At 39.4% G+C, this 13,985-nt stretch overlaps 1 protein-coding gene across 7 annotated transcripts in view; it reads left to right on the top strand.

Moving 5' to 3' along the window:
- The window catches only part of OPHN1 (oligophrenin 1), a 379,874-nt gene that overhangs the window by 296,175 nt on the left and 69,714 nt on the right, over positions 1-13,985 (top strand). For 4 of the 7 annotated variants that reach the window (XR_012429975.1, XM_005593813.5, XM_005593811.5 and 1 more), the window contains 3 exons: positions 1,517-1,601; positions 7,324-7,382; positions 8,569-8,674. Coding sequence is in view for 3 of the 7 variants with exons in the window: in XM_005593813.5 (XP_005593870.1) it covers positions 1,517-1,601; positions 7,324-7,382; positions 8,569-8,674 (250 nt within the window). In the remaining 4 variants the exon portion in view is untranslated. The remainder of the gene's footprint in view (positions 1-1,516; positions 1,602-7,323; positions 7,383-8,568; positions 8,675-13,985) is intronic. The other 3 variants (XR_012429977.1, XR_012429978.1, XR_012429976.1) reach the window with 1 other exon arrangement.

Below are 13,985 nucleotides of genomic sequence, written 5' to 3'. Positions count from 1 at the left end.
GTTCCTTTTGCTAAAGCTTGCTTTGACTATTCAGGGTGTTTTGTCATTTCATATGAATTTTATGATTATCTTCTATTTCTGTGAACAATGACCTTGGAATTTTGATAGGAATTGCATTGAACCCAGAGAACGCTTTGGGAAGTATGGACATTTTAACAAGATTAGTTCTTCTAATCCATGAACATGGACTATTTTTTCATTTATTTGTGTCTTCAGTTTGTTTTATCAGTGTTTTATGGTTTTTAGTGTAGCAGTTATTCACTTCCTTTACTAAATTTATTCCTAAACTTTTCTTTATTTAATACTATTGTAAATGGGATTGTTTTTGAAATTTTTTTCAAATAGTTCATTGTTAGTATATAGAAATGCGACTGATAGAGGCTAAACATTACTCTGATGTTCTTGTTTTTGCCGCCTCTGTTATTTTTGGTTTTGCCTAAAGACTTAAATATCATCTGAGAAGCACAATTCTTTTAGTCATATTTCCGTAGTTACATATGAGCCCAGTTGATACGGTGGTAAGGTGTCATGGGTGGGGAAGTCTTCTATAAGATTATGTCTCTTTTAGTGAGCTGTGCCCCTGGCCTGTGACTTACTTAAGTTCTTCTCAGGATTTTTTTTTCCCCTCTTGGGAGAGACTAGAAGGCAAATTGGGTCTGGAATTTGGTATTTCCCTTCACTTCGTTCGCTTAGGTTCTGATAAAACTGCAGGAGGTTATGATCTGGTAAAAACAGTTTCTCTTGAGGGAAGACCTTTTTAAGAAGAAGAGAAGGGTCTGTGAATATTTTTAAATGACTACTTATCTTTCCCCACTGCTGGAAGCATGGGGGGATTTTTCACCATCAAAACTTGATAGGACTCCTGTAGGTAAAATTCACAAAAGCGTGGGAGCCCCTTTTGGACTGGGTGCCGTTGGAGTTTTTACCGCTCAAACCCAAACATATTAAGCCTTAGCAATTTGTAAATTACAGGTTAGGTTATCCTATCCCAGTGCTGGTTCCCAAGGAGTTTTCTATTCCTGTGCTTCTGTTACAATAAGGGATTGCATTGGGAGTTATACCTGATGTAAATGACGAGTTGATGGGTGCAGCACACCAACATGGCACAAGTATACATATGTAACAAACCTGCACGTTATGCACATGTACCCTACAACTTAAAGTATAATAATAATAAATAAAAAAAAAAAAAAAAGATTTGGTTCTCTCTATCTCCTCACCTCTGGGGACAGCCATTTACCCTATGACCCCAGTTATCTGATGAATCTAAGAAGAGTTGATTTTGTTTGTTCAGTGTTTTCTTGTTGTGCGAATTGGATAGATTACTTTCTTATTCCTTGTATGGTAGACCAGAATGCAGTCATGTTTTTGAAACATCAAAGATTTGCTTCTTCTAAAGTTTTGATCTCTTAAAAACTACTTAGGGTAATATACTTTGTTTTTCTTTTAAAAGAGGGAAAATGTAAGATTTTTTTTGATGATTAACTTTTGGTTTTTGTTTACTTTTCTCAAATAGATCCTAAATGCCCAGGAGATGTTGATTTTCATAATAGTGACTGGGACATTAAGACAATCACCAGTTCCTTGAAATTCTACCTCAGGTATGCCTGATTTGAATTGGTAGTTTGCTTTTCATAGCTGGTGAAATTTCTCTGGGTGTTGAGTGGAGTTAATGTGGTCTCAGTTCCAGGAGGCTGGATAGAATTGCTTAAGAAAAAACATGTGAAGATGATTTCTGGCCAAGAATGTGCAAAGACTGTTTTTTAAATCTGAGAGTTTAAAGCAAGAGAAGCATAAAAATAATAGAATTGTTATTGAAAAAAGGCTAAAAAGATTATGTTCAAAAGTCATGCACTTGAAATAACTGAATATGTTTTGCTCTTCACAGATAGAGTGATGTCATGATGGATTCACTAGTAGAATCAGGAGCTGGGACTATTCAGGGTGGCTAACATGTTTTAGAGGATAATACCCATTTTGAAACATCAAATTGCATTGGGGCAAAAATGGTCTATATATGTGATGTGCTACGTATCATGTATTAATCCAGATAATGGAAATAAAAACCAAGAAAATACAACTGTAATAATGTTGGAGCTAAATGAACTGTCAGCAGTATGGAAAGAAGTTAGCTCACCAACAAAATTTGGGCATGTGCAATATTGATGAATATATTATTCAGTTTATTGGCATAAATTTATATTATGCAAAAGGTGTTTGAGACATATATTTTTAAACACATTGATTTCTTACCACTCTTTATGTCTCATAGTATGTATCATGCTTTATGTGCGAAAGCCTCTTCTTTTCAATGATTGTGTTCTTGAGCCATTAAGATTGATACATAAGCTCTGGGAAATCTCACTAATCCAAAATAGATTGGGTTTCAGATATTACTGTTAAATGTTTTGCTACTGTAGCATCATCTTAGAGCTTTCCATAAACTTGAATGTTCTTTCCAGGAATATTTCTCCTGCATTTGCTGATGAAGAAAATAACTGTTATTGGAGGGTTTATTCTGTACTAGGCTGCAGCTAGTTGTTTACACTGATAGTGTCATTGTTTTCTTCTCCCATTAACCGAGTGTACTAGGTGGTACTTGACTCACTTTGCAGATGGGGAAACCAAGGTGCACCACTTTCTCCATTAAGTATTAGCCATGGTCCCAGCTTGTAGTTTTTAAATCTAAGTGTCTCTGACTTATAAGGCCCCTGGCACTGGGGCATCTTCTTCTCCTGCCCCCTATCCCAGGAGCTTTGGCCTTCTTTGAATGGCTTGGTAATTCAGTAAAGACAGAGAGCAATCTGTTATGAACACTTTAAGAAGGCTTGTTGTGATGAGAATAGTGGGAATAAGTGATTCTGTATCTGTAGCTTCCTTCAAAGGAGTCTCAACATTTTCTTAGATTTGTAAGGCCTTCCCCACATTGCATTATTCCCAGCTCATCCTATAATAGGCAGTGTGGCCCTTTTCAAAGATGAGAGGGTCCAACCTGAAAGTGTGAGTGGGCAGCACCCCCAGTAAGTGATATTTGTTCTTGAGACTCATCCATGGTTCTGTAATATACACCAGCCAGTAAATACCCTTTAGAGTTCTCAAAGATAGCTGTGTTCCAGGGCAGGTCTCCACCCTCTGTTCTAGGTAACTAAATCACCCCTTATCTCTAACCTTTCAAGAGAAGTCCTCTAGCAATCATCCCTTCTCTCTCCTCTATTTTTATCCTCTCTCATTCAACTGGCTCTTTTTTTCCAGCATGTAATTATGCTCCAGCCACATACATCTTTAAATCACTAAATGATTCAGTAAAAATATACTGACTGCTTACTCTGTGCCAAGTGTGATGTTAGGCACTAGGCAGTTGTGTATAGATATGGTCTCTGACCTTAAAGAACTTATTCTAGTAAAAGGGACAGTCAGAAGACAAATAATCATACAAATGTAATAAACTCTAATAAGTACTCTGAAGGAAAGTTATAATGTGCTATGAAGGCATTTAATAGGAAGATGTCACCCATTTTGGTTTAAACTGAGGTTTGAACTGTAAGTTGGAATCAACTAAGTGGGAGTTGGGCTCCAGACAGAATATGCGAAGACTTGAGGCGGGAGGGAGGAAGGCCCCTTCAAGAAACTACATGAATCAGTATAGGGGGAATATTGAGTGTAGAGAGGGAGGGAGAGGTATGTAAGGGCCATATCATTCAGGGCTTTAAAGGATCTTTTAAAAATTGGGGTCTAAATTTATCTTAAAAGTAATGGGAATATATTGAAAGATTTTAAACAAGAGGTGCATACTGAGATTTGCATTTTGAAAAAAAAAAGTATGGCGATTAGATTACAGTGATATAAAATGGGCAGAGGTGTGTAAATCAGCAGGCTATGGCTGTCTTCCAGGCAAGAGATGATGCTCATGCTTGGACTAGGGAGTATCAGTAGATATTCCTAGAAGTAAGCATATTCAAGAGATTTGGGAAGTAAAATTGATGAGTTGGATATGAGGATTAGGGATAGGGAGACAAAAAGGTGACTTCCATGTTTCTGGCCCATACAACCAAATGATGGTCATGCATTTACTGATTTGAGAAACACAAGAAGACTAAGTTTGAGGGAGGCAATAAGTTGGAATTTGGTTATATCAAATTTGGGTACCTTTGAAGGAATCAGGGCACAATATTAAGCAGGCAATTGAATACATAGGTCTGAAACTCAGTGATGAGCTCATGGCTTGAACTAAAATTTGGTGATCATTAACCATACAGATGATAGTTAGAGCCAGGAACTTAAACAAGATTGCCTAATGAGATACTTTACCCCTTCTGAGTGAGGACTAAGCTCTGATTTTTTTTTTTATCTTGCCCAAATTCCTTTCTAAGGGGTTTGGGGAGTCGTGCCCTCCAAGCCATAAATTCTCATCAGATGGATTTTATTTAACCCTGTATATCATGACTTACTTTCCATCTGACTCTGGCATAACACAGGAAAAAAATGAAAATGTTTTACCCCAAAATACATTTTCTTGCCATACCTTGAAATTGCCCTGCAAAGTCTCTTGTGGGAAAAATCCACATTCTATAGAGAATCCCCTTCCCCCATTGTTTTCCTTCATTTCTTTCCAGATCCAGTAGATAATCAACTAAGAGCCAGGTGCCCTTTTAGGTCTAATAAAAAACATTTTAAAACCTGCTCTCTCTAAAGTCTGGTATCTGAGAGATTCCTCTGCACAATAAAACTTGGTCTCCACAGTCCTTTGTCTTAACCTGAACATTCCTTTCCACTGATCCCAGGTCGTCAGATAAACTCAACGAATTGTCAACCAGAAAATGTTTAAATTTCTCAACCAGAAAATTTTAAATTCCTCAAAGTGGGAAGCCCCCCATTTTGAGTTGTCCTGCCTTTCTGAACCAAACCAGTGTATTTCTTAAATGTATTTGATTGATGTCTCATGCCTCCCTAAAAACATATAAAACCAAGCTGTACCCCGACCACTTTGGGCACAAGTTCTCAGGACCTCCTGAGGGCTATGTCACAGGCCATAGTCACTCATATTTGGCTCAGAATAAATCTCTTAAAATATTGTACACAGTTTCACTCTTTTTGTTGACATCAGCCAAGCTTCTGTGTCAAGTAATATACACTCCCAGTCTGTACTTCTTAACTCCCCAGTTCCTTCTTAACTCGTTGTAATCTAACTCTTACCCCCTCTGCTCCAGTGAAGCTGCTTTTGCCAGGGTCACCAGGGATATCCTCAGTGCTGCACACAAAGCACAGTTGTCAGTCTTTACCTTACTTGACCTTTTTGTAACATTTGAAGTTGTTAACAAGCCTTCCTGGATACTTTCTTCTGTTTTGGATTCTGCTGAATCACTTGCTTTTTGTTTTTCTCTAACCTCTGGTCATTTTTGTCAATGTCCTTTATGGGCTTTCTACTTGGTATTTTCCAGGGCTCTCTACTTATTTTACTATAGTAGAACGACTGAAAACTGAAATATCTACAGGGACCAGGAAATAAAACTGAGTGAAGTAGACTATTTTCGTATTAAACACTTTGCACATTGAACCTTTATTTGCATGACAAGCCCTTTGTTTACATACAAACAGCAGTGTTGTTTACTTCTACAAAGAACCAATAGAGCCAGATCTTTGCATTTTTCGACAGAGACAGGGGATATGGATTTGTATATGAAATATCTCATTTTAAAATATTTTGATAATTGATTCAATTCCATTTCACTATTATACACTGTGCTGGGCAAAGAAGAAATATCAGAAGGCCTCATGTAGCTGTTTGACTGCCAGTTTGCCAGCTCCCCTGGAGAAGTGGCATCTGTTCTTGTGGTTTCGTCATCTGTTCTCTAGGTTCCTGATTTTCACATCTGCTTCTCTAATCTAGCAGAGCCCTGCATCCAACTTCTTAGTAGACATCTCCTTCCTGAGGCTTCCCTGACTTAGCATCTCTACTTCCCTCTTAATCAACTCTTTTTCTCTTCATTCACCCAAACCAAATTGCTCCCTCGCCATCATACCCAATCAAAGAAGGAGTTCTTTCTTTAATATTTTTCAAAACACTCTCCTTACCTATTCTTTCTATGCTTTGTCACCCAGGCTGGAATGCAGTGTTGTGATCGTGACTCATTGCAGCCTTGCCCTCCCACCACACCATTCTCTCTCTCAGGCTCAAGCAGTCCTCCCATCTCAGCCCCTTGAGTAGTCTGGACTACGGGCACGCACCACCATGCCCAGTTACTGTTTTTATGTTATTTTTAAGAGGTAGGGGTCTCATTAAGTTCTCCAGACTGGTCTCGAACTCTTGGGCTTAAGTGATCCTCCTGCCTTGGCCTCCTGAAATGCTGGGATTACAGATGTCAGCCACCACGACTAGCCCCTCTGTTTGTCTTTTATTATCTTTTGCTTGGATTACTACAGTAACAACAGTGGCAGGCAGTATAGTATAGTAATTAAGAGCATGGACTCAGGAGACAGACTTCCTGCTTCTACCACTTATTAGCTGTGTAATTTTGGATGAGTTTTTAACTTCTCTAGGCCTCAGTTTCCTCATCTATAAACTGGAAATGGTACCTACCTCACAGAGTTGATATGAGGTTTAAATGGGTTAATATATGTAAATCACTTAGAGCAGTACAGAGTTTGCTTTTCTTATAATTATTAGTTGATTATTTACTTCCTCAGAGCCACCTACCATGTACCTTTATTTTATCATCATACTTGTCCCACTGCATTGCAAGTTTTGTGTATGGTGCTCTTTTCTACTAAACTATTATCTCCTTGGAAGTTTGGACTGTTTCTTTTCATCTCTGGATCCCCAATACCTGGCACAATGCCAGGTACAAGTAGATGCTCAATGTGTTTTGACTAAATGAGTAAACCCATTTGAGCCTGAGTTTCCTCCTCCCATAAATGGGGATTTGGATAACTGCTCCGCCTCACAGGATTATTGGAAGAATCAATTGGGAGGACAATTGCAAAAGCACTTTGGAAGTTCTAAGGATCTATCAAATTGTAAGGGATTCATGGTAGCATTCAGAATGGGTCCCCTCTGGAATTTTGTGGGACTGATTTGTGCCTCTTTTCACTTTTGTGAGCTAGTTGGAGACCTTGCTAGAGGGCTCAGCCCATGCTTTTGCAGGTCTTTTGTTGAATTACTAGCAACTTGGACTCCCCTGAGGAAGCTTCAGGTGAAGAGAAGAATGTATATAATCCCACTAAGCTGTAGGGCTCAGGAACTTCAGCCTTGCTGTCCCCAGAACTAAGAATCCAATACCCAGCTGTTTTCTTCCCAAAGCAACTGACAATTTTCATTCATTTCAGGAATCTTTCTGAACCTGTCATGACCTATAGGCTTCACAAAGAGCTGGTCTCTGCTGCCAGTAAGTGTTTATGTTACTAATTAACTGTGTTGTCCTAGTTTCTTAATGTTTACTGTAATAAGCCTTGAAAATTGTTTGAGGGGAAGTGATTGAGGGCACAGAAACCTAAAACACATACACAAATTTTACTCAACTGCCAAATGAAAGTATTCTTGCTTGCTGTCTAACTCAAGAGTTCTATTATTTTTCATAATTAGTGTTACTTAAGTAGGCTTGAGAAAATTGGTTAACTTGAGGGTTGTGATGAATATAAATACTTTATTTATATATGTATTCATTGCCTCTTCCATCAGAACAAGAACATTGGCTCACATTACCAGGGGACAGCAAAATGGTTACACGACAGTTGCCGTTTCAACTTCCTTCAGCATTTTGCCTGTTCAAATGCTTTTCTATTGTGTTGTGAACCATTGTTCTTAATCTGCTAGTGCCAGCATCAGATTTTCTAGATGAGAAAACTGAGGGAGAGGACGTTAGTACATAGGAAATAAGGCATATAGAATTACTCCCAAAAGTTGACAATTAAAGAAGCATTGAAAGTTTTGGCTGAGGCCACTGTGTGAGTGCCCCTCTCCACCTCAACGTGGAGGTTCTGCATCATATTCTGTATCATATCCTGTGTGGTGTAGAGGAAAAAGATTCAAGGGACTTAACATCATAATGGGTCTTTGTTCAAACAAGGGAGCTTTGTTCTTTACTTCTGAGCTCTCAGTGATTTTAACAGGAATCCAGAGGCAACAGCACACTTCTTAGTACCACAAGGAAGGTGGATGGGAATAGGCTTCCAGCTGGAAGTTTATCTGTGAGACTTCAGGAACAACCTGCTGTGCCTGGAGTTCTGACTCCCTCTGAGACAATCTTCTCTTCTCATCCTTCTCTTCTTTTCTATCTTCTGTTTTCTACATCTTTTTAGACCTGTTTCTTTGTGTGTGTGTGTGTTTTTCTCTCTCTCTCTGCCTTTTTTCTTTCTCTCTCTGTGTCTTTGTCTTTGTTTCTGGGTCCTTAATTTTTATTGTATTTCAGTGCCTATTTATCTCTGTCTCTTTTCATCTCATTGATTATCTCTGTCTCTCTGTGTCTCTGGTTGTCTTTTTCCAAATCTGTGTGTGTGTGCATATATATGTGAGAATTTGCTCAATCCATTTGCCCAGAAAGCCAAACCATTTTTCTTACCCTTCTCTCTCAGAGTCTGATAACCTGGATTACCGCCTAGGAGCTATTCACTCCCTGGTATATAAGCTACCAGAAAAGAACCGAGAGATGCTGGAACTTCTGATAAGACACTTGGTCAAGTAAGTAACTGCTGGATTTTCAGAAAAAGTTTCTATTAGACAACTGTCCCGTGTGGTTGGACTACACAGAAGCTTCCTCTCAGCTCTTTCAGCCCCAGCCCTTAAGTGCTTCCTTAGAAGGCTGAATGCTCTGTGAGGAAGGCTGTTTTGCCTTGACTCATGTACATATCCTCTTAGAGTCATCATGCATGTGGGTTGTCTCAGTTGAAAGGTAACAGCAAAGTAGATTGGGCTTTGCCGTCAGATGAGCCTGGTGTTGAATTGAAGCTCTCCAACTTGTTTGCTGTGTAATCTTAGGCAAACCTCTCTGAGTTTGTTTGCTCATCTGCACAATCCCTATAATGAAGGCCACTTGTGTGGATTAGGATGAACACAGGTAAAATGCATGTCACATGAGAGGCTCTCAAGAAATGGGACTTTTTGTTAAGATTCTGGTCAACTTCTTGCCCTGGTGTGGCTGGCAGTAGCAGACAGCGGGATCCTGGAGAATAGTCCTGGTGACAGGCACTGAGATAAGCAGGTGAAAGGGGCACATGTGTCCCACAGTGGTGCTTCCTGGCCAGAGGATTTAATATTGTGAATCAAGATGAATTTACTTGGCTTAAAAAAAGGCAGAAAGCATTCTGTCCAGGAACCAGCAGACCTGGGCTCTAGTTTCATTTCTGCTTTCTGCTATTAGTTCATTTTGTGACCAGGGACAGGTCACTCTTAAGGCCTCTCTTGGTATGTTAAACAGTAAAAAAAAGTGAAAATAAGTTTAAAAAATTGTAATGTATTTTAAGTGTATATATTTAGCAAATGCAGTTGTCTGCATACTCAAAAGATGCAGTAATGATACATTTTAACCTCATTTGGAGAGGCTCTGAAACACCTCAGCTTGAGGCCTTTAATGAAGGTGAGTTTCCAGGTTAATGACTCTTTTGGCCTCCCCCTGTAATAAATCCTGAGTGCTTTGCCTATCTGGACCTTGAGTTTTCCTATTATATGTGAGATCTCCAAGATCTGATTCAGCTCTGACTTTCAAAGACTGTTTTCTACACTTCTATAGCAAATGAATATTGTGGATACTGATGTAGATAATAAGCAGAATTAACAAGAGAGGATGGCTTTTATATTTATTGCCAGTGTTTGTAATTTGAGCTAATAGAGAACATTAAGAGGCTTCTGGTCTCCAAAAATTAGTTTGTGATAATCTCAGTAAATGTACAAAAATCAGCAAAGAAGCTATTTGCATGTTAATTTAAAGTTGCCCTGGAGTAGTCTTTGAGTCCAAGTTCCAGATCTGTCACAAATATGCTGTGTGACCTAGAGAAAGTTCCTTCCACTCTCTGGCCCACAAGTTTGTGCATCTATAACACGAAGGGACTGAAGCAGTTAATCTCAAAGGGTTTTTTCAGCAAGAGCCAAGGACTCAATTGAGGATGCCCTTGCTTAGTGAGCGTCAGGGCGCCTGCTTCTATCTGCCCAAAGGCTGGCTGCTTGGCTTAGTTTAAGAATCTTAGTCCTCAAAATCTTGAAATCAAAAGAAGACATGAACAAATAGATCACAGAAATAGAATGGCAAATACTCTTAAATATGTGGTAATATGCTGAAGCTCACTCATAGTAACAAAAACACAAACTAAACCTATACTGAGCTACCATTTATGGACAAATCCTAATGCTTATTAATGAGACTATGGGGAAACTGTCCTCCAATACATTTCTTGTGTTAATGCAGTACGGTTCCAGAAGAGGGGATTTGACAATACCTAACAAATCTAAACATTTGGTTATCCTTTGACCCAGCAAAACAGGGTAAAACAGGGTATATGATATTTGAGCTTTTTTTTTTCTTTTTTTAAGGCATATACTCTAAAGATACACCTCCACAAATACAAACAACACATGCACAAGGTTTCTCATTGCAGCACAATTTTCAAAAGCAAAAGATCGGAAACAACACAAATATCTGAAAATAGGGCACTAGTCGAGTAAATAAGGATGTATTAAACAATGTAGTATTATGCAGTAATTTAAGAAAAGAATGAGGAAGATCTCTATGAACTTGTTTTGTAGTGATTTTCTGGGATATATTACAATTTTCCAGCACATAAAACAAGCAATAACATAAAAAATTTCAATCTATAAAACAAGGTTTATAATTTGCTAGCTTTTATTTTGTAAGAAAAAAGAGGAAAATAAGAATATGTAAGAATACACACACGTTTAAAAAATTTTGTCAAATGAAGCATACACTAAGATAAATATTAAAAAACTAATGACTCCAAAAGTTAAATGTAGAGTTGTCATACATCCAGCAATTCCACTCCCAGGTATATACCTAAGATAAATGAAAACATGTGTCCACACAAAATCTTGTACACAAATGTCCATAGCAGCATTATTTCATAGTTGTTGAAACATGGAAACAACCCAAATGTCTGTTAACTAACGAATAGGTAAACAAAATGTGGTATACAGGCAATGGAATATTATTCAGCCATAAAAAGGATGAAGTACTGATACATGCCACAACATGGATAAACACCAAAAGCATTATGCTAAGTGAAAAAAACAAGACACAAAAGTACATATATGATTCCATTTATATGAAGTGTTCAGAATAGACAAAGCTATAGAGAAAGAAAGTAGATGAGTTGTTGGCAAGGTCTGGGAAGTGGGGGTGTGAGAAGTAATGGGGAGTAATTGATAATGAGTATGAGGTTTCTTTTTGGAATGATGAAAATGTCTGAAATTATATAAAGGGAGACAGTTGCACGGTTCCGTGAATATACTAAAAACCGCTTAATTTTAACCTTTAAAAAGGTGAATTTTATGATATGTAAAATATATTTCAATAAATGTGTTATAAAAATAAACTAATGAAAGTGGTTATTATAGTGGATAGGTGTGGTAAGTAGGGAGGAGGGGATAGGGATAAGAGCTAGATTCCTCTGGGTATACCTCCTTATATACTTATGACTATTAAGCCATATTAATGTTTTACATATCCAAAAAATAAAATTAAATAAAAAATTATGAACCATAAAACTGAACACCAATAAAAGCAAATGAATTTAATGAACCTAAGTGTTTATCAACTTGATAGCATAATTACATAGAGAAAGCAATTATTTCAACTAACGTGTCAACACAGTCCTCTGACTCATCCTTAATGAGATGTACTCTAGAAACAAGAAAAGCAAAATTTTAAGCATCACTCAGTAGGTTTATTAATAGTAGTAATAAAATTTAACTTGAAACACACACATACATCTTATAAAGATAAAGCAAAAAAGTAAATATGTTGAAAAACAAAGTGTTGGGGGCGGAGCAACATGGACGAATAGGAACAGCTCCAGTCTCCAACTCCCAGCGCGAGCGACACAGAAGACCGGTGATCTCTGCAGTTTCAACTGAGGTACTGGGTTCATCTCACTGGGGAGTGCCGGACAATCGGTGCTGGTCAGCTGCTGCAGCCCGACCAGCGAGAGCTGAAGCAGGGCGAGGCATCGCCTCACCTGGGAAGCGCAAGGAGGAAGGGAATCCCTTTTCCTAGCCAGGGGAACTGAGACACACAACACCTGGAAAATCGGGTAACTCCCACCCCAATACTGCGCTTTAAGCAAACAGGCACACCAGGAGATCATATCCCACACCTGGCCGGGAGGGTCCCACACCCACGGAGCCTCCCTCATTGCTAGCACAGCAGTCTGTGATCTACCGGCAAGGCAGCAGCGAGGCTGGGGGAGGGGCGCCCGCCATTGCTGAGGCTTAAGTAGGTAAACAAAGCTGCTGGGAAGCTCGAACTGGGTGGAGCTCACAGCAGCTCAAGGAAACCTGCCTGTCTCTGTAGACTCCACCTCTGGGGACAGGGCAATAACAAACACAGCCAAAACCTCTGCAGACGCAAACGACTCTGTCTGACAGCTTTGAAGAGAGCAGTGGATCTCCCAACACGGAGGTTGAGATCTGAGAAGGGACAGACTCCCTGCTCAAGTGGGTCCCTGACCCCTGAGTAGCCTAACTGGGAGACATCCCCCACTAGGGGCAGTCTGACACCCCACACCTCACAAGGTGGAGTACACCCCTGAGAGGAAGCTTCCAAAGCAAGAATCAGACAGGTACACTCGCTGTTCAGAAATATTCTATCTTCTGCAGCCTCTGCTGCTGATACCCAGGCAAACAGGGTCTGGAGTGGACCTCAAGCAATCTCCAACAGACCTACAGCTGAGGGTCCTGACTGTTAGAAGGAAAACTATCAAACAGGAAGCACACCTACACCAAAACCCCATCAGTACATCACCATCATCAAAGACCAGAGGCAGATAAAACCACAAAGATGGGGAAAAAGCAGGGCAGAAAAGCTGGAAATTCAAAAAATAAGAGCCCCTCTCCCCCGGCAAAGGAGCACAGCTCATCGCCAGCAACGGATCAAAGCTGGACGGAGAATGACTTTGACGAGATGAGAGAAGAAGGCTTCAGTCCATCAAATTTCTCAGAGCTAAAGGAGGAATTACGTACCCAGCGCAAAGAAACTAAAAATCTTGAAAAAAAAGTGGAAGAATTGATGGCTAGAGTAATTAATGCTGAGAAGGTCATAAACGAAATGAAAGAGATGAAAACCATGACACGAGAAATACGTGACAAATGCACAAGCTTCAGTAACCGACTTGATCAACTGGAAGAAAGAGTATCTGCGATTGAGGATCAAATGAATGAAATGAAGCGAGAAGAGAAACCAAAAGAAAAAAGAAGAAAAAGAAATGAACAAAGCCTGCAAGAAGTATGGGATTATGTAAAAAGACCAAATCTACGTCTGATTGGGGTGCCTGAAAGTGAGGGGGAAAATGGAACCAAGTTGGAAAACACTCTTCAGGATATCATCCAGGAGAACTTCCCCAACCTAGTAGGGCAGGCCAACATTCAAATCCAGGAAATACAGAGAACGCCACAAAGATACTCCTCGAGAAGAGCAACTCCAAGACACATAATTGCCAGATTCACCAAAGTTGAAATGAAGGAAAAAATCTTAAGGGCAGCCAGAGAGAAAGGTCGGGTTACCCACAAAGGGAAGCCCATCAGACTAACAGCAGATCTCTCGGCAGAAACTCTCCAAGCCAGAAGAGAGTGGGGGCCAATATTCAACATTCTTAAAGAAAAGAATTTTAAACCCAGAATTTCATATCCAGCCAAACTAAGTTTCATAAGTGAAGGAGAAATAAAATCCTTTACAGATAAGCAAATGCTTAGAGATTTTGTCACCACTAGGCCTGCCTTACAAGAGACCCTGAAGGAAGCACTAAACATGGAAAGGAACAACCGGTAC

Source organism: Macaca fascicularis, chromosome X (genome assembly GCF_037993035.2).
Source record: "Macaca fascicularis isolate 582-1 chromosome X, T2T-MFA8v1.1".
NCBI classification, from domain to species: Eukaryota; Metazoa; Chordata; class Mammalia; order Primates; family Cercopithecidae; genus Macaca; species Macaca fascicularis.
The sequence above is the reverse complement of the archived record's forward strand: the minus strand, read 5'-3'. Positions and strand labels throughout refer to the sequence as shown.